The sequence below is a fragment of the Enhydra lutris genome, unplaced genomic scaffold, assembly GCF_002288905.1.
Source record: "Enhydra lutris kenyoni isolate GAN:26980312 unplaced genomic scaffold, ASM228890v2 scaffoldscaffold9, whole genome shotgun sequence".
Lineage (NCBI taxonomy): Eukaryota > Metazoa > Chordata > Mammalia > Carnivora > Mustelidae > Enhydra > Enhydra lutris.
In genome coordinates this window covers 55,113,441-55,135,254 of record NW_019154093.1, presented here as the reverse complement: position 1 = coordinate 55,135,254, position 21,814 = coordinate 55,113,441, and the positions used below count along the sequence as shown (strand labels likewise).

At 37.8% G+C, this 21,814-nt stretch overlaps 1 protein-coding gene across 1 annotated transcript in view; it reads left to right on the top strand.

Moving 5' to 3' along the window:
* The first annotated feature begins 440 nt into the window (after window positions 1-440).
* The window catches only part of LOC111143150 (general transcription factor IIB), a 32,632-nt gene continuing 11,258 nt past the window's right edge, over window positions 441-21,814 (top strand). Inside the window, exons 1-3 of the mRNA XM_022496655.1 lie at window positions 441-761; window positions 1,067-1,214; window positions 5,707-5,813. Coding sequence (XP_022352363.1) covers window positions 1,198-1,214; window positions 5,707-5,813 — 124 coding nt within the window. The 5' untranslated portion in view covers window positions 441-761; window positions 1,067-1,197. The remainder of the gene's footprint in view (window positions 762-1,066; window positions 1,215-5,706; window positions 5,814-21,814) is intronic.

The window sequence follows — 21,814 nt, the reverse complement described above, 5'->3', positions numbered from 1 at the left end:
TCCCACCTTTCAAGAAAACAATGAAGGCTCAGTGGCATTTAAGTCCCAAGCCCAAGTGAACAAAGCAGCCACTATATTCTAAGTCTTCATCCCCATAGAAACCTGGAGCACCCTCTTTCCTCTGATTCCCAGAGTCAAGGTTGGTTTATTTTCAGCAGATCCTTGGTAGTGTTATTGTTGTTGTTGTTATTATTATTATTATTCTGACGTTAGCTTGGCTAATTAATAAATCTAGGGTCCTTTTGAGGTTTCATTTTTTTAAAAAAGATTTTATTTATTTGGCAGAAATCACAAGTAGACAGAGAGGCAGGCAGAGAGAGAAGAGGAAGTAGGCTTCTTGCCGAGCAGAGAGCCCGATATGAGGCTCAATCACAGGGTCCTGGGATCACGACCTGAGGCTTTAACCCACTGAGCCACTCAGGCGTCCTGCTTTTGAGGTTTCAAACATTGTACTAAGTTCTCTGTACTTCGGCTATCAAATTTGCAAAGACTATGAAAAAAAAAATTAGGATAGGGCCCACATCTCCCTGCCTCGGGGGTGCAGAGTGCTCTCCCAAGGTTTTGTTTCATCTCCTGCCAATTCTAAAAGTGTATGCAAAGCAGATACTATTACCCCTTGCGCCGAAAGGAGAAGGAACGTGCCTAAGAAGAAACAGCTTGCTAGCTGTTGACAGAGTCAGCATTGACACCTGTTCTGGCTGACCTAAGTGAATTTCTCTCTTTATTCCAAATTCCTTAAGCGGAATCGCCCCTCTGGGCAAGTAAGGACTGCGCTCAAACTGGCGTTAACTGACTCCAGGCTGGGGGGTGGGAGGGTAGTAAACTCTCGGGAATGCGGGCTTTGCCCCCGCTACGAAGGCCGGGTTGTCTTTGTATTTCGGCTCAGTCTCGTTGAGGGTATCTCTGGCTTAGCCTATTTGTAGAGTTACCTTGAGAATTCTCCTAAGTAGTTTTGTTGATTCGCTCAGCAACACAGCAAATCACAGAGACGGAATGGGAAAATAAGAAAACGCAAAGTACGTGGCGTACAGAATCTCCCTTTCTTGGCCTTTCTCCCGACCCGTAGCCGCGCCCTATTACGACTGCGTGGGCGGCTCGCCTATAAAAGCCCATCTTGGAGCGTCTCGTCGCCACAATCTCTTCCTGTTCTCGGTACGTCTGTTGTGGCTTCTAGCTGGGACCGCAGTGGCCGTGAAGATGGCGTCTACCAGCCGGTTAGTACGACTGGCCGAGCCAGGCTAGCCAAGGGGCGGGCGGAGAGTGGCAGAGTTGTTAGGCAGCCACCGGGGCTGCAGCGTCTGGCAAAGCGCTCCGGAGGTGCGGGGAGAGGCGGCTGACTGGCTGGCCGACCCGGACAAAGGCACTTCCAGACGGCAGGGCTGTCAGGGGTGTCGCAGGGGGTACCGAGCCGTCGGCGTTACCATTCCAATGTCTTGGCTTGTTTTCTCGCCCAGGCATCACCCTGCGGGGGCCACTGTGTCCCCAGCCCCTGGTTTCGCGTCTTTTGGGAATATTTTAACCGTGTTTTTTCTTGTTAATTTTTTCTACGCTTGTTTTTCCAGCTGTGGCTCAACCAGCCCACGATCTTTTCCAAAGAGCGGGAAAGGGTTAGTTCCAGGCCTTTATTGATCTGACAGCTAGAAAGTTAGGGACGTCAGCCTGATGGAAACTGATTACCATTCCGGAGGCCTTCTGAAATGGAAGCTAGGGCATTTCCGAAGAGTTGATAAGTTCCCTTCTAAGAGGTTCATTTATTTATTTATTTGTTTGTTTATTTATTTAACAAACGTCTTCTGCATATTCCTGAAGAAAATTTTGCCTGCAGAAAATTACTTACATATGCTGGGAAGTCACTCTCTAAAATATTTTAAAAATGTGAAGTACTCCTATCTACAGGAAATGCATGCAGTGCCCTTAGAGGCAGCCTTTAATCCTGTGATCTGAAAAATGCTTGTAGACCCTAATTATATCTCTCATTACTACTATGAGGTAGATATTAGTATTTTTGCATCAGTGTAAACTGAGTCATGGCAGTGTTGACTTCTCCAAGGTTAGTGTTAGAACTAAGTGTAGAATGTCTTATCTATTTCCTGTTATCACACAGTTGGCCTCTAGTTAACTCAGAATGTATTAAAAGTATCAACTTAGTTCTATAGCTTCTGAGAGGTACCTTTGACATAATTTTTCTGAATTTATTATCATCTGTGGAATTGAGTTCCCAATGAAAGCTGTTATCACAAAATAGCAAACTGGAGAAGTCCAGGCTCTTTTGTGGTAACTCCTAAGACTTACTGCTTTATGTTACTGTACTTCATTTAAAAAAAAAAAAAAAAAAGGTGTCAGGGGAGGCAGTGTTAGCTAAAACAACTTGGAAACAACTCTTAAAGCCAATGACACTCTTGTTTACTGATTGTAATTCTATGATTGAATGCTCAATCATTCTGTCTGGGTGTGGCTCCATTGGGAAAGGCTTCCTTGTAGGTAAGTGGAAAACTTCAGCTTCCCAAAGATACCTATATACGACTTTACATTCTCTCATGGCAGTAGATCTGAAAGGTAAATGTCATATTTGGGCACAGCTTTTCCACATAATAGGACAGGAAATTGTGTTTGTTAGAAAAATTTGCAGCAGTTAAATATAGTAAGTTCATGTGATAGATTCTTTACCAAGAGAATACACTTTCCTTTGTGTGCCTTTATTTTCTTTGTTAAAAAATAATCTTGGAAATAAATTTTTTCCGGACACATCCAGGTCTTAAATAGATGTGTCATTGCAGTTGTCCATCTAGAGTTTTTCTACTAGTGAGAACAAAGGTAAATTTTGGTATTTCTGCCTTTAGCTTTTTTCCCCCTGAGTAAGATGCGGTTATTAGGTTATGAAACTGCCTGTGTTTTCACAGAGGAAAGCCAAATGTTGTGAGTTCAAAGCTAAACTCCACCACTATTCTGTGATTTCAGGCTAATCATTCTCTGAGTTTAATCTTTAGTAGGGAAATAATCCTTATTTTGTAAGGTTGCTTTGAAGATTAATATATATGTAGCACTGGATACACAGTAGGCACCCAATAAATCATAGCTATAAAGTGAGATTTGGGTTTATCTGGCTCCTTGGGGACTCTAAATTGGTTTAATGTCATTGGTGGTTGTTTCTTCTTTCCCTCTCATTTCTCTCCCTTACTTCCCCCACCACCCTACTGTGTGGTTCCTCCTTTGTATTATTCTTGTGGGTTTTCTGATTAAAGTTAACTAATGTGATTCATTTTATTTTGGATAGGTGACACATACAAATATTGCAAAAAGAAGAAAAGTGAAAAGCAGTTTCTTTTCTTCTCTAGCTCTCAGCCATCTAATTTTCCCCCAAAGCAGCCATTATAACCAGTTTTTTTGTGTTTTCCTAATGATTCTATGATTTAACAGGCATGTTTAACAAACAGTGCTAACCTCTCTTCTTCCCCCAAAGTCTGTTGTAAACAGTTTGCTGCCTTGCTTTTTATCTTTTTCATGAAGTTTTCACATACCTTTTAAGTACACAGTTCAGTTACAAAATGAGCAGATAAACATAGCTAACACCCAGGTCAAGAAATTAAATACCACTAGCACGCTGGAAGCCTCCTCTTGACCTCAGCCGTTACCCCTTTTCCAAAGATAACCACCTCCCAACTTCTAACACCGTAGATTTGTTTTGCCCACTTTAATGTTTCTATAGATGGCCTGTGTTTTTCCTCTGTGTCTAGTTTCTTTTGATCAGCATTTTGAGAGTCATCTTTGTTACTGCGTGTAAGTGTAATTCATTTTTTTTTTTTCCAGTTTTGTATAAAATCCCTAGGGGCGCCTGGATTGTTAAGTTGGTTAAGCATCTGACTCTTGGTTTTGGCTCAGATCATGATCTTCCTTGTGGGATCAAGCCCTGCATCAGGGCTCTGTGTGGAGTCTGCTTCAGATTCTCACTCCTTCTCCCTCACACTTTCTCTCTCTCTCTCAAATAAATAAAATCTTTAAAAAAAATCCCTAACTTACTCTTTTTACTTAGAGTATTGAGATGTTTACATATCATTTATGTACATACACAAGATGTTCTACTTTTTTAATAATGCAAAATAAATTAGTCTGTATCCTTGTATGCTGTGTGCCATATGGCTGCCTATTTGTAATTACTATTATTCTGCAAAGATTTTCCTTTATTTCAACAGTTTTTCATAATTTATACTGACTTAATTTATCATACTTTATTAAAATATTTCCGTAATAGGAATTTATGGAATAAGTGTGACTATAAAACAAACTTCCATTCCCCCATTTTCCTAATGAAAAGATCCAAGACATGTTTTGGTTAACTTGAATATATACATTTTGGGGATGTGGAATATTAGTTTTCAGTGGGAATCAGCTATGTTGAGAATTAACACTCCGAATTATATTTGCTGACATTTGAAAATTTATCCAAAAACCACAAATACCTGCTTACTTACCGTAAGAATGGTTAATAATGTCTTTTAAATGTATATTTGTGGGGTGTTTTGTTTTTGTTTTTTCAAAAATTTTATTTATTTGTTAGCACATGTGCAGGAGAGAGAGAATGAGAGCAGGAGCCCGTAGGGGCAGGAGGAGAGGGAGAGGATCCCAAGACCCTGAGATTATGACCTGAGTCAAAGGCAGAAGCTTAACTAACTGAGCCACACAGGCGCCCCTAGGTGTATATTCGTGATGACCATAACATAACCTGTGTTGTAGTATTTCAACTGAACTTTTAAAGAGGACTTACTTTCCATGATATCAAACACTTAAGATTGTGAGAGAAATAACTACTAAATCTATGTAAAATACCTTTTTTGCTTTTTATTTTATTTTTAATTTATTATTTTTCTTTTTTAAAATAAGCTCTATGCCCAGTGTGGGGCTTGAACTCACAACCCTGAGATCAAGAGTCAGATGCTCTCCTCCCTGAGCCAGCCAGGCACCCCTCTTGTTGCTTGTTAAAACTGATTGATTCTTTTATGTCATTTAAGATTGATGTGTCTCCCCAAACTGCTTCATTTTCAAAATAGAATAATTGAACACATTAGTACTATCACAAGTAGATTAAAAAGTAGCTTTTAAAACCATTTCTTGAATGGTAGCAAACTCATTTTTTGGACTAAATGAAATCTTCAGGTCTTAAGTTCAGCAGAGGCACATCTGTCACCCTCATCTGTCCACTTGTTAGGTTCAGTGCACTCTTCTAAATCTATTACTAAAATATCCAGCAAGTAGGGAAAAAAAAACAAAAACAAAATAGACTTGAAATTCATTCTCTCACAGGGGAAATAAGTGATTAAGTCACACAAACCAGATGATTATATGTAAATGCCACAAGTTATGGTAGCCAGTCATTTCTGTGCTAATTAAGATTTTTAAAGATCCTAGTAGCCTGCTTGTTAAGAGAAAAAAGACTTTCCATTTAGGTTTTGAAAGCCTTCCATATCTGCCAACCATTAACTGTTCTTAGAAAAAAAGAATTCTAATGGAATCTATCTATGTTAATTACTAGCTGGAATTAAAAGTTCCCTAACTGGGATGTTTACTTTGGAGATTTAGCTTAAGTGTATTATACATGTATAGTATTGAGAAAGTGTTCAAAATTTTCCTTTATCCCTCCTTCCCCTGCCCACAAAAGACTACTTTGTTACATGTTGGTTGGGAGAATATAATTTTTTTTTTTCCATTTAGCTTGGATGCTCTTCCAAGAGTCACGTGTCCAAACCATCCAGATGCGATTTTAGTGGAGGATTACAGAGCTGGTGATATGATCTGTCCAGAATGTGGCCTTGTTGTAGGTGAGTAGTTGGTTGGTTTTAATTGAAATCACTATTTTGGGTACTTGGCTTTTGTATATTTCCCAAAGTTTCTTTTAATGAATACATTTTGATTTTTTTCCACTACAGGTAATTCATTATACAACTAACAAACAAAAAGAATTAGGGAAAAAACAAGAGTAAAATCAGAGATACCATATTTTATTGTGTATACAGATGTATATCCTTCATAATGTGGGGTGTGAAGGAACATTTAAAATCGAGACAGCCAATCCAAAAGAAAAGGCCCTCAGTCCTCAGTCTCCTGAGTCCTTAGGTTTTTGTTTTGTTTTGTTTTTAAGATTTTCTTTACTGAGAGAGAGAGTGCATGTACATGTGCCCCAGCACAGAAGGAGAAAGAGAAGCAGACTCCCTGCTGAGTGAGCCGAGAGCCTGAGGCAGGGTTCAATGATCCCAGGACCCCAAGATCATGACTTGAGCCAAAGGCAGAAGCTTAACTGTTGGGGGGAGGTGGTGACACACTTGTGTTTATGAAATAATAAGGTGCATCTGGGTGGGCCAGTCAGTTAAGCATCTGACTCTTAGTTTTGGCTCAGGTCATGTTCTCAAGGTTGTGGGATCCAGCCCCACATCAGACTGTGTGCTCAGCATGGAGTGTGCTGGAGATTTTCCCTCCCTAGCCCTCCTCTTCTGCCCCTCCCCTTGCTCGCTCACTCTCTCTCTCTGTAAAAATAAGTCTTTTTTTTTTTTAAGTGAATAAATTTAATCGATTTTTGTGGCTTTTAGATATTTATTTTTTTATTTTATTTTTTATTTTTTATTTTATTTTATTTTATTTTTTTAAAAATGTTATTTGTTTATTTGACAGAGATCACAAGTAGGCAGAGAGGCAGGCAGAGAGAGAGGAAGGGAAGCAGGCTTCCCATTGAGCAGAGAGCCCGATGCGGAGCTCTTTCCCAGGACCCTGGATCATGACCTGAGCCGAAGGCAGAGGCTTTAACCCACTGAGCCACCCAGGCTCCCCACTTTTAGATATTTAAATAAGATCTGTTTTAGAGTAATAAATGTGTATCTCTACTGAGTCTCATTCAAAGCCTTTTAGTTAATGAATCCAATCACTTATGTAGAATGATTTATTTATGAACTTCTGATATAAAATTGCTGTTGTCAAAAATACTGCTTCTTAAAATTTTCATTTTGTTCCTGCTTGCTTACTTATCCAGATATGTAGCCGAATTTTGAATAGAGATGGTCTGTTCTAAAATTATTCTTATGGTGGGGTTGCAGCTAGCACCTTAAAAAAGGAGTGATACTTAGCCATTTGAAATACTCAGAAATGAAATTGCTAGTAGGACTATGGGACATACAACAGAAACATTGGTGGTGATATACTGTGGAATTGTCTTATTTGGAAGACATCTGTAATACTCATCCAGGTAGGCTGCTTGCCTCAGACCTCCAGTGGGAGTTTTAAATCATACAGAGTTGCTAATAGGAATTAAAATCCACTTACAATTAATTGAATTCTATTCAGTAAACAATACTAACAGCTTATACATGCTGGGCACGGTTTTAAATGATTTACATATTCACTCAGTTTATCCTCAGAGAAAACTTTGAGGAGAGTACCAATATTATCTTCATTTTGGAGATGAGAAACTGAAGTTGAGTGTGGCAGTGACGCTCCACTGTCTGCATAGAGTCAAATTTCTATCCTAGATTGCCTTTCCTAGTAAAATGAGTTCAGTGTGAGATAGGCATCCTGTGAGCCACCACCTGTTTTATATATGACCTACCTGCTAAGCATGTCTTTTATATTTTAAAGAGGTTGAAAAAAATCAAAAGGATAATAATGTTTTGGGACCTATGAAAATACCAAATTCAAATTTAGTATCCGCTACCCATACATAAAGTTTTATTGGACCCAGCCACACTTCTTGGTATCTGTTGTCCATGAGTGCTTTCACGTTATGACAGCAGGATTTAGTAGTTGCAACAGAAACCAGACGTGGGGCACTCATCACATCACACTGCTGTGCAGTGCACTGTAAATCCCAGTAATGCAGTTAAAACTCCTCAGCATCTGAGTACAAAGCCTGTCTCCATACTGCAACATTTTATTTTGTTACCTTTGCATACCCATTGTAAAAACAAAAAGGACAAAAGTGAACTTCAAAAGTCATGCTTCTAAGGTACAGTGGAATGTGGGGTTTTTTTGTTATTGAATTAGATGGCAAGCGCTGTATTTATTATGCAGTGATACCATAGCTCTGCTAAAAGTACAGTTGACATTAACAGATAAGCACTCACCACACCAACTCAGTAAAAACAATGATCAGAAAATTTAGAAAATGTAAAGGTGAATATCTCATCACAGCAGAATTTCTTCACAAAAATCACAGAACAAAAATAAGGCTGCAGTTAAAGTAAGTTTCTGAGTGACTTATTCGTAGCCCATGCAGGGAAAGCCATTTACCAATGATGAGTTAACTAATTTCGTGTTTGATTGTCATAGCTGAAGAAACATGTCCAGAAAAAATAAACTTGTTTAAGATGATCAGCCTCCGTGAAAAAAACAGTTGCCTGAATAGTTGAGGACTCTGGGAGCAACATCAATAGTCAATTAAAAGTCCAGGCAAATTTCAAGTATTTCCCCTGGACTCTTGATACTAGATAGATGTTACTAAGTTGTTTATTCAAGGTGACGGTGCAGTTTTTAAGAGTTTGAATCATCTGAATAGGAGAAACTATTTTTTTTTTTTTAAGATTGTATTTATTTACCTGACAGACAGAGATCACAAGTAGGCAGAGAGAGAGGAGGAAGCAGGCCCCCTGCGGAGCAGAGAGCCCGATGCGGGGCTCGATCCCAGGACCCCGAGATCATGACCTGAGCCGAAGGCAGAGGCCTAACCCACTGAGCCACCCAGGCGCCCCAGGAGAAACTATTTTTAAAGAAGTTATAAAAATGCTAATTCAGTACAACCTGAAGGGGAGTCTGCTAAGATGTGTTACAAATGATGGTGGTAAAAATGGATGTGGAATAAGACTTAGTTGGACAAATTTCAAAGATTGTGAAAATGTAATATTTTTAAAGCCTGTAGTTCTGTATTCATCAGCAGATACATTGTAGAGAAGGTTTGAATCTATCATGTTGCTGATCAGTAACAGTATCAGTAGTGAACTTCATTTACTCTCAGGGGCTTAACTGTCATCACTTCTGTGAATCATTGTCAGAAATAGACTTGCCTACCACACAGTAATTTGATAGTTTAGCAGCACCAAAGCTTTCTTGTAATTGTTTTTGAGCTCAGGGCCAAGTTGAAATTTTTCTAGATGCACTACTGCCTTCAACCACTGCTATTGAACACTGAATGGCTTTAGAAATTAGCTTTTGCTCTAGACTTGCTAATATTAATTTAACCTAGAATTTTAAGGAAAAATCGTGCCTATATGTTAAAATTGCACTGTAGGAAAGTCAATTTGACAGTAACTAACATTATTTGAATCACAAATAACGTCAAATTAATGTATTTTATATACTTTCATTGCTGTCAGAAGTTTAAACAGGAACTAGGATCTTCATTCCCACACCATTCTGAAGCAGGTATATTTTCCAAACTCAAACTACATTTTAATCAGTGTTTTTCAGACCCGGATGCAAAGGAAATTTTCATATTTCAGAATCCGTTTAACTCTGCAATTAAGGAGCTCCCACCTAACCTTCAATTGGGAGTGATTAATCTACAATGTAATGACATGTTAAAAGGCAAAATATCAGAAGAATGTAATAAAATTCTATAAATGCCTTTCAAGCAATGAATATGCTCAATTAAAATCATACTTGCAGATTAATATCAGTATTTGGCAGTACTTATCTGTGTGTGAAAAAGACTTTAAAAAATGAAATACATAAATTCCTGTTAACACAGCATTGACAGATGAACATTTATAATTGATTTTGATGATAGAGAATGCTAACCAAATTCCAATTAAGTGAAGTATTTTCACCCCAAAAGAGAATTCTATTCTTTCTCAGTAGTAGATGGGTTATTACAACAAACTATTATTATATTACTAATTTCATCAATTAAAAAATTACTGGAGTTTTCCTTTTTATGTAAGTGCCTCAGTTTAGCCTCTTGACCCACAAAATCTAAAATATTTGCTATTTGGCCCTTCACAGAAAATGTTTGCCAGCCTGTAAGTTGAATGAGCGCATTCTAATTCCCACAGTATTAAGATCAAACTGATAGTATGTCAGAGTGAGACTGAAACAGAGGACTGAACATAATTTCGGCTGTACTAAATGTAGTCATTTAAAAAATGGTGCAGAAATTTTGCATCAGCCCTTCTGTCAGCTTCACTTCTACTTCAGATGGTTGTGTAAGATGAACCAACTGGAAAAGGAAGATCTCTAATCCACAAGGCTTACATGCTTTTTTGTGCTTGGAATCCCTAGTTTTTACTTGTTTTCTGCTTCTATCAAACCAAAGGAAGTTAATTATCTTTTAGTTTGCTTTTATTTACTTATCAGTCTTGAACACCAGCATTGGAGCTACTATATTTTATCCTAATTAAAGCAACTGACCTAATTGTGAGGCCTGAAAATTAAAAAATATAATCTGATTAAACTTCCTTTCTATATAAAGAAATATCTTTTTGTGATAATTGGTTTTTCTGACATCAAATACAACAACAAACACCTGTTTTAAAATACACAGTAGCCTCATTCATGTATTTGTGGTTCAGTGTGTATTAACCTGCAGTGGGTCCTGCAAGTGAAGGATCCATTCCGCGAGGGCGGCCAGGCAGGAGTCTGCTAGGAAAGTGCCGTTTTGTTGAAGAGAACACCAGATTATATTGAGAAGAGCTTAAATGAACATGACAGTCCATGAGTCTAAATTTTAAAAATATGTGTACGTGTATACATATATACACAAACGCATATATTGCTGTCTTAGAGCCATCATAAATTGAGGTTGTGTTCTATATTTAATTGGCTTTGCATTAACTTGCTGGTTTAAAGGCGTATGCTCTCTGTTGCCAGCTTGGTTCTGCCTTTATCTCACATGCTATGGAGACAGGGCAGAAATTAGTCTGGGCACCTATTCTGCAGTCCACTAGGGCATAAAATTTGTGGCTTTTTTCATATTTGAGATATTGATATTCAATAGAGATTTAAATCCAGGTGTCATCATGTGCTTTCTAATAAATAATCTTGGTTTACATGGTTTGAATGTGCTTGCCATAACATTTTACCTTATGTGAAACTTTCCAGATTATATCATTTTATTGAATAAGCATTTTCAATAGCCTTTGATTTAAATAATCAGACAACCTTAGAAACTGGGAACTCTTAGAATTGTTTTTGAACAAGTCTATACTTAATATTTAATTTGTGCTTCAACTTGGGGCAGTCTGTTGTCACTAACTCCTCTTAATTTCAAACTCAACACTAGCTACTGCTTACCTGCCCTCTTCAGAGCCATATATTACCTCTCTCAACAGAGCCCATTGCCATCATCCTTTTTTGTGAAATAATTCATAATATGAAGAAAAATACTTATCTCCTATGATGATAAACTGCCTTGTCTCCAGTCTCGAGCAACACTATTCTCACTGTCCTTCAAGCCTTCATTCATAGGCTTCTTGAGGCCCACCACTCAGTCTCAAAACTGGTACCCACAGTGTTTTAGGTTTTTCTTAAAGCAGCTTATAACTTTCAGGAACCAGTTTCTGTTTCAATTACATAACAAGCTACCTGAGAACTTAGTGGCTTATACCAACCATTTTATGTTGGTTATGATTTTATGGGTCAGTAATTTGGGAAGGACTCCTCTGGGCCATTGTTTCTTTCCACACGGCACTAGCTGGACTTGGAGGATCCACTCCCATGATGGCTTTTTCTGTTTCTTGCCTTTTTTTTTTTTTTTCTTAAATAAGATTGTATTTATTTATTTGACAGAGCACAAGCAGGGAGCGACAGAGGGAGAGGGAGAAGCAGGCTCTCTCTGCCAAGCCAGGGTCCTGGGATGGAAGGTACATCCTTGGTCATGATAATTTGAGTCCTTCACATACTAACACACTATTAGCCAGAACCAGTCATAGGGCCCACCTAGACTAGAAGGGGTTGAGATACAGGTACGACCTCAGTGTGAGATAGATAAGGTCATGTTTCTGAAGAACATGTTGATGAGAGATTATTGCTGCCGTCTTTGGAGAGTAGTTTGTCAAGCTTTCAGTGTCTTTTAATATTTTCCCCCATGTTTAAGTGGTTGTGTGATATTTAGTTTCATCTGTACTTGGGATGTTCCCAATAGTTTGTGACTATTTTTAATACTATTTAACATGTAATAATTGTCTGACTAGGAAAAGTCAATTTTATTTTTTATTTGAATTACATGATTTTTATTTTAAACATGGAAAGTGCTATGATTTGTCACTATTTAATCTTACAAGTGATCCTTAGGATATTGGTAGTGATCTCAAAATAAGGCCAGTTTTTAAAGCAAATCTTTGTCATTTCTACAATGAAACTCTTGGCTCTACTGCACTGTTTTGTGGGGTTTTCCCCACATATCCTAAGTGTGATTGTGTCACTGTGAAAATTGAGCACTAGGTGGCAGTATAATCATATTTAGACTATCAATTTGTTCATAAATTTGACCTTGTATGTTGTTTATAGTCCGCAAAGTATTAGGTTAGTAAACTGCTGTAATAGTTGTTAAAACACAAAATTGGTTATGACTTTCATAAATTAGGATTTCAAATAAGGTATTTAGATCTAATGGTATCATTTCTACTTAAAACTACTTTTTATGTGCCATTTAAAACTGAAGTCTTTCATTGTTCTTTAAAGGAATACAAGGAAAATACCAGAAAATAGTAAAGTTAGATTTAAATGAGAAAAATGACCCAATTTAACCTCTCATTCCTAAAGTCTTTCTGGATATTGTTTATATCAGTGCATCTGAAGCATGAATCTGCATTAAGAATCAGTTGTTTAAAGATTCCAGACCCCATTTCTTGAAATTCTATCTCAGGTCATACATCGGTAACATTAAGGAACACAAATCTATACTATTGACTTTACAGTTTACCACATTTTTTTGAGATCTTCTGTACTTTTGGAGTTTTTACCTTTATTTCCATATTTTCCATGTCTCCAGACTGCAAATTCCTGTGGGGCAGAGATCTCGTGTGTCCATAGCTCCTAGTATAACTAGTGGCCTTCGTGAGCTGTGGAACTATAACCAAGTAACATAATTTTTCCAAGCTTAACTTTGTTCATGTGTAAAATAAGTCGCAGCCTCCCCCCCAACACCAAAGTCCAAAACAGGGAGCAGGTACCATACAACTCAGAATTGTTAGGAATTGTTAAAAATTAAATGAGATAATGTATAAAATGTATAGTATGAAATTTCAGTGATACATATTTGGGGTTACAAGTATTCCTTTTTTCTTGCAGAAAAAGCAGGTTATTCTAAGTCTATGATGCCATTCATCATAGCAAGTCAGTTGCAAAATTTGAGCCATATGCAGTGCTCTCCAACTGTAGCGTTTTAAAGATTGCCAGATTACCATCTTTAAATATGCATTACAGTGTTTCCTAAAGGAGAAAATTGAGGAATATTCACTTTCGGATTCTTGCTTTGGTACCTCTTGTAAGCCCTCAGAGCCAGCCTTCTTACCTAATTTTGAATTTTCCATTTAGATGCTACTTTACCTTAAGCATCAGAGAATTACTAATCTTACTGGGTTAACACAACCACTCTGAGGGAAACTGAGGCTTGGAGAACTTAGGTAATTAGCTCAAGATTTCACATCTAGTAAGTGACAGAGCCACTCAAATCCAGATCTGTAGGACTTAACAAGCCTGTTTCTGTTAAGGCACTGTGCTGGTCAGGGGGAGAGATAGAGCTCAAATGCTCTAAGCAAGCTCTGGAGCAACTCTTTGGCTAGTATGTGGAAGGAGGAGGTGCATTAGCACAACATAGCATGGTGAAAGCTCTATTCCAGATCTTCCCAGTTTGGTGAGAACACAAAGGAAGGAAGCAGTGACTTCCTGGGGAAATTACTGTTGAATTTACACTGAAACATCATTAAGTATGGGTAAGCGTTTGTGGAGGGAAGGTCATTCCAAGTGGAGGGGAAAAGAAACATGCCCATAGGATAGAAGCCTGAGAGTGTTAGTATGTGAATGACTCAAATTATCATGATTAAGGATGTACCTTCCATCAGACCTGCAGTTCCTTAGCTTAGATGCTGCTGTTGTTGCTGCCAACCTGCCTGTATTTGAGGAAATAAGAGATGTATTCGGATTCTCAGGGATGGAATTATAATGCATGTTCCTTTCCAAAAGTGATTATACTCTCGACTTGCACAGCTTTTTGTTTTCTAAAGTATCTGTTGACCAGGTATCTCTTGAAAATTGTCTTTAATGCAAGCTTTCTGTTAAGAATGTACAATAACCCTAAACTAAAAATTAGGATTCTTTGAAATAGTGTAAGGAGGAATGGTAGGAAGGGGTAGATGACTGAGGAAGATGTGGAAGCTAATGATGCATTTCATTTTCAGCATTAGATGTAACATATGTAGTGTGTTGACCTAAACAGTTTTCCAAAGCATCTTAATTTTTTTAATTAAAAAACTCAATGCTTGGTTACCTTGAGTAATGCATTCTGATTATCGAACTTTTTTTTTTTTTTAGGATTTTATTTATTCATTTGACAGAGGGAGAGAGATCACAAGTAGGCAGAGAGACAGACAGAGAAGGGGAAGCAGGCTCCCCGCTGAGCAGAGAGCCCAATGTGGGGCTCGATCCTAGGACCCTGGGATCATGACCTGAGCTGAAGGCAGAGGCTTTAACCCACTGAGCCACCCAGGTGCCCCTGATTATTGAACTTTTATACTTGGCATGTTTTGGAAAGTTCTGTAGTTTCAAATTAAGTGGTTTATAAAAAATTTTTTTTTAAGATTTTATTTATTTATTTGACAGAGCACAAGCAGGGGAACAGCAGAAGGAGAGGGAGAAGCAGACTCCCCACTGAGGGGGGAGCCCAATGTGGGACTTGATCCTAGGACCCCAGGATCATGACCTGAGCGGAAGGCAGACACCTAACCGAGCTACCCAGGCACCAAATTAAATGGTTTTAATTAATCTACCTTTTGAAAACAAGTAATTTGAGAATGTTGTTCTAAGACTCCTACTTCTGAATTCTACCACTGGTTAAATACCAAAATGCTTAAATCACTTTCCAGGAAGGTGGCAGAAAGAATTGAAATTTAGGGTGATTCCTCTTAATACCCTTTTTAAAAAAATTCCTTTATTAATTTACAAGAAAAACCAAAAACATTCTGAGGCTAGGTCAGGCCTAGAAGATCACACTCTCCAGTGTTGGCTTTCTGGCTGCTTTTGGTATGTTGCAGTTTTCCCCTGCACTGTTTAGATTGTTACCATAGCCATTCTGGTTTTAATATTGGACTACAAAATATCTCTGGTTGGATTTATAGTTTATAGCGTGCATGGTAAGGAGGTTAGATATTTGTTTGTCTTGGGGTGCTATTTAGACTATAAGGCAAAGTGCCTTGGTTTTATAGGACATTCTCTCTTACCTTCTTCTCTCCTACCCCATTATTCCTTATAGTGGTAGAGGCCACTGCTTATTGCCCGATATCTACTACCTCACTCTTCGTTTAGTAGTAGAATCCCCATGTTTTAACTGGGCATGTGGCTGCCCAACTTCCTTATAGCTAGGTATGAACATGTGATCTAACCAGTGGGTTGTAAGTAGAACAGGTATGTGCAACTCTAGATCCTGCCATAAGGGATATACCCTCCTTTTTTCTCCTTCCAACTGGCTAGAATACAGACATGGTAAAAGGAACCACCAACAGGCATCTTACGCTGCAAATCCTAGTCATGATAAACAGGGCTTTTTAGGGGCAACTAAGTGGCTCACTTGTTTAGGCGACTGCCTTCAGCTCAGGTCATAATCCCAGGGTCCCACATCAGGCTCCCTACTCCTCAGGGAGCCTGCTTCTCCCTCTCCCTCTGCCTGCCACTCCCTCTGCATGTGCTCTCTCTCTTGCTCTCAAATAAATAAAATCTTTAAAAAAAAAAAAAAGATGGCTTATTTAAAAGATCAGAGAAGCTTGGGTCACGGTAGCCTAGGACTATTAACTGTGGACTGTAAATGTGAGAAAGTTCTGTCTTGTTTTTGCTACTATGATTTTTGCTTTAATTACAAATCTGTATCCTTCCTAATAAATTTCTAGAGTCCTGGGAATTTATTTTATTTGGGTCATCTGTTAACTGCCAGTGACTGTGGGTACCCAGAGAGACTGAGAATTCCTGGTGACCGTAGATTGGAAGTTTTTCTGATATAACTGCCACCACTGGACATGGATTTGATAGTTCTTCAGTACAGAATGGATAAGCAGAAAAGTCAGTGTGAGGCTTATGAGTAAAAACTACAAAGACAATGACATAGTTTACTAGTTATAATCAGTGAAATAAAGCTTCCATAATATTTCTATTAAATATTGTCAGAAAGAAATAAGGGAGCACAAGGAGACAAACACAACAAAGCTGTTGTAGATAAATTGAATCCGTAAAGCAGAGAAGAAATCTGAACATAAAGAGTGAATGAGAAGGTGCTAAAGACAAGATAGTCATTGTGGTACTACTTGAAGATCCAAGGGAATATGATAAAGTATTAAAGGTACAACAGAAAATGTTACATTTGTGGTATAAGATCCTCAGTTGCAAATCAAGAATCCCACACACTAGTGTGAGTCTATCTTTTAAACATTTAAAAAATGTCCTTAGTAAAGACTTGCAAGAAACTAACCACTAAAGTTAACTCTGATTCCTCGGTTTATTGTAAGACAGAAAAAGGAAGTACTAGAACAGTCTTTTTTTTTTATGAATGTATACATAAATCCCACAAAACATAGTGCTTAATTCTGCTTGCTGATTGTCCTGTGGAATAGCATTGATGACTGTTTGCTGATATTTCTGGTTCTTCTCCTTTGAGCCACATGATACATTTATGCTTTCCCACCCCCTTTGAAGTTAAGTATCACTCCCGTGACCGTCTCTGGCCAAGGTCAGGAGAGTGGAAATGTTACTATTAGAAACTGTTAAGTCAGTGCATAACTTCCCACCTTCTTTTACCCCCCTCTCTCCCCGTAACATGTCTCAAGTGGTAGGAATTCTATCAATCCTTGAATGAGGATGGCATAGAAAGCTGGCCTATCCCTATATAGACATGTGGTATAAGAAAGAAATCTTCGTTTCAAGCCACTGACCTGAAATTATTTACTACTCCAGAATAACTTGATTTATCCTAACATATAAGTGCTAGAAGACTAATAACCCACAAACAACTGTGGCTAGCTTTTATAATGTAAAAAGATAGTATTGTAAGGAACGCTATGTTTTGCTAAGATGACAGACATTTTATGAACTCAGCTCATTCCTAATAGAAGATACTCTGCATTAGAGTAGAATGATGCTTTAATAGATGACAAATTTGTTCACCTGTTATTTTTATGAATAATGTTGAAATATTGGAGATATTTCTGTTTTAAATCAAAGGCATTGTTTTCAAAGTTCTGACAAGTGCTGTAGATATAAAATGGAAATGGAAGTTAAGGCATTGGAAGAGGAATAAGTTCTTTGCTACTGATGGGATTCTATATCTAGAATATTCAGATCAAATTTTAAAAATTAATAGTCTATTAAAAGTAGCTGAATATAAGCATATAAAATATTATAGCAATTACTAGTTAGAAAATGGGATTTTTAACAGAAAAAAATTAGATCTAGTCATAAATATGACATACATATAATCTGATAGAAGAGCTTGAGAAAGAGTATATTTCCTTGTCCAAGAAGATTGATAATATTTCTGCCATCCCCAAAATAATGGATAGGTTTGGTGCAGCTTAGTTCAAAATCAACAGTGTTTGGTGGAGTGAATTTTTATTTGTAACGTATTGAGGTCTAATTGCATGCAGTATAATGCTCAGCTCCCGGATGTCCAGTTTGTGTCTTGACACTGCATATGCTGCTGTAATCAACACTAGTCAAGATGTTTAGACCATTTTCTTCCATTCTCAGAAGTCCCCTTATGTTTCTTTCTAGTCTGTCACCTCTGTCCCCAACAGCAGCAACCACTGTACTGATTTCTATCTTCATAGATTATTTTGTCTGTTTTTGAACTTTATATAAATAGTATCATATAGTATGATTTTTTTGGTCACTGACTTTTTGGGGGCTCAGAATAGTGTTTTGAATGCATTTACATTCATGATTCATACATTCATAATATCACTGCATGAATCATTAGTTTATTTGCTGAGGGATAGCTCATTGTGTACATTCTCCTGTTAATGGACATTGGGTTGTTTCCAGGTTTTAGTAACACGAGTAATGCTACTATGAACGTTGTTGTATGAGATTTTTGTAGGTAAATATTTAAGAGTGGAAATGCCAAATCAGGAGGTAGGTGCCAATTGGCAACTATTCTCAAATTGTTCTTGAAAAATACAGAGATGAAACTTACTCTCTTTGAAATATGGTAAAAGTCTTAGTTCATTCTCTTTAGACAGCACTCTGATATATGGATTGAGAACTGTACTTGTGTGGAACAGAGACTCTACACATTGAGGCTGGGGAACCTGATCAAAGTGGTAGTAGTCACACTCTAGATGGAGGAGCACTGCTGTTCTGGATATTATGGTAGTGGTATTATTTTGGCTATTTCAGATTTTCATATATAGACTCTCTAGTGGTCATTTTACAAAAATCAGTGTTTGATTAAGAACCGGTAAAAGTTGGTGTGCTTCTCCTGTTTGTAGAACATGAAAGGATATGGGAGGTTTTGTGTATGTATGTGTGCATGTGTTTATCGGCAGGCTGCTGCTTTGCCAGAGGTGGACTATGGCTGCCTTGTGCACTTACCCTTGAAAAGATTGTGTATTGCAGTTTTCTTCCAAAGCAACTTTTAAGATGCTGCCTCCTGTAAGTTTCCTTCAAATGAAAATCCTTCATGCACTCTGGTTTTTCTTGAATGATCTGCCCTATTTCATTACTCAGGCACTTCACTGATGGTACAGTTATAGTTTCATGATATGCTATTTGAATTATTTTGGAAATTTCATTTCTTATGAATGCTATGTTTTGAGCAGTAAAATATGAAAAGAGGGAATGGCTCTTAGCACAAATCACAAATTGTTGAATGAGGCATGTAGATTGTTCCCACATACGTGGAAAAATGACATCACTACCAAGTTCTGGATTTTCTATTTATACTATTCTAGGCCAGCTTCCCGCCACCCACCTTCCCCACAATCCATCTTTCTTTTTAAAGGCAGTACAAAATAACCAATAAAAGAAACTCATGGTAGGTTATTTTGGGGCCAAAATGAAAATGCTATGAAATAAAATATTAGGCAAGATGCTTTATCTTTAGATTTCTAGAGAAACTTAAATATTGTGAGCATACTTCCCTGCCTTTTCGTTTATGCTGTTCTCTTAATACGTTCTTTAAACTATTATTAATGACATTTGATTTTTTTCTTTTTGGACTTAGAATTTAGCAAGTAAATCCAAATATGAAGGCCATCGTAGTTTTTTGTTTCGCATATGTTTGTGTGTTTTTATTTCTCTGACTAGGAAAATTAGATTCCCATTTTTCCCTTTGAAGATACAGTGCATGGGGCGCCTGGGTGGCTCAGTCAGTTAAGCGTCCGACTCTTGATTTCACCTCAGGTCATGATCTCAGGGTCCTGGGATCCGCTGTATTGGGCTCTAGCTCAGCAGGGAGTCTGCCTGAGATTCTCTCTCTCCCTCCCACTCTGCCACCATCCCCTCCCCCTAAGCCACACCCCCAGAGCAAAAGTACCTTCTCCTTCCCAAAAAAAAAACTTTAAAAAAAAAAAAAAAAAAAAACGAAAACAGATGTCTAGGAGGCTCAGTCAGTTAAGCGTTTGCCTTCAGCTCAGGTCATGATCCTGGGGGCCTGGGCTCTCTGCTCAGCTGGGAGTCTGCTCCTTCCTCCCCCTCTCCCTCGCAGTTCCACACCCCCCACCATGTTCTCTCTCACCCTTTTCACTCTCTCAAATGAATAAATAAATAAATATAAAAAAATGAAAACAATAGTTCATGGAGACATCAGGGTATCACTTTATTTGGCAGATGCTTTATTAAAAGCACCTAAACTGTTTAAAAATCTTATCTTGTTTATGGTACAGGTGTGTTGAATAGAGCTTTTCATGGAATAGGCACAATGTGATTTAATTTTAGGGAAAAACCTACATATGAATTAGAAAGGCAGAAAATACATATTCCAAAATATTTACAGAGGTTTTCTCTAGAGTTGAAATACAGGTAATTTCTTTCGCTTTATATATATATATATATAACTAATAATATATATGTTGGTAAGCAAGCCTTGTTATTCTTTTATAAAAAGGAAGAAAAATCAGTCTCTTTAGAGTGGTCTCTTTGAGATAAGAACCTTGTTTAATTAGTTTTGCAGTGAGACTTAAGTCTATAATCATAGGTTTTGTTACTTTCAGGTTAAGTTTTAGAACTTGTAGAATTACGTCCCAAGTTTAATGATGTTTGTTTTTATGAGGAGGAAGCAGATAAATCCATCGTGATGGTCCCATCCATTTAACCTTTTTGTCCTTATTTTGGGCCAGCTGCTCAATCTCTCATCCACTAAGGTTGCGTTATACACCACTCTCCCTGCTTCAGCCTTCCTTGGCCATTCTTACTTAATACAGGTCGGCATGTGGGGACCCTACCTGTCATCTCAGTTCCCTTGTGACAGGAACACATGATAGTCCAAGTAATATCTGGTTACTCCCAAGTGAGCTGACTGTTCAAAGAAAAATAGTTTTCCAAAACCATCAGGAATGAATGGTTCCATTGCACATTGACCTGCTTTCTTAACTATAACACTGGGATCAGATTATAATGATTATACTTGGAGTATAGCATTTTAATTAACTACATAGAAAATGGTTCAGAAGACTTAGCAGAGTCTACATTAATTTCCTTCCTTCTTTTCTCTTTGTTGCTCCTCTGATCAAATACTTGGAGCAGAGTACTCTGCTACTTTCAAAGTGTAATGTGGAGACGAATGTTTTATAACCGGTGCCTCTTTATTCCTCTCACCAAAAGGAGGGAAATGTCAGAATATTCTGTCATCTTGTTTTCATTTTAGTAGCAGCAAATAGCTAAATATCAAGCACTCACTTTGAACTTTTTAATCACTTTACCTGTACTTTACCTGTATTTATTTAATCTTTACAATATTTAAATTGTAAGGTTACTGGGGAAATTTAAAGCTGAAAAATGACATAATTTGCCCAAGACTAAGCGGCAAATAGTGGAGTCCGTGCTCCTAACTGTTATGTTCATGGCTGTCAGTACCAGAACTGTTTTTTATTGCTGAGGTAACTGATTTCTGCCATTCCTGTCTCCTTTCTGTTCAGGCAACAGTGCAGTGGCCTGGTTCCTGCTTTCAGTTTTATCACACTGTGGTGGGAGAGTTCAGGCTTTACAGATGTAGTAGAGAACAATAGGCTTTGGGGTCTGAGGCACATCTTAGTTCTAGTTGGGTGATCTTAGGCCAATTAATTTTATTTCTAAAGTGGCAGTAAAAATGGCATCTACTTTTCGAGGCTGTGAGGATTAAAAGAGAACGTTCACACAACAACCACAGGCGCAAGTGTTCAGGGTCACTCTTGTCACTGCAGAGATGTTACTAGCCACTGAGCATCCCCTCCAAAGCAGTAGTCAGCCAGATCTGTTCATATCTGCTCTTTTGGTATGACTACCTGGCTTTCTTTCACTGGCTCTAGGCTTAACATTTTACTCTGTTTTAACTTATTTGGCCAAAAATAATTGTTTTTGTCCAATAGTTACTAAAATGTAAGTTTAGGCCTAGTTCTCTGCAAAGCATTTCCTATAAAAATAACTGTTTATATGAAATTGTGTGCAT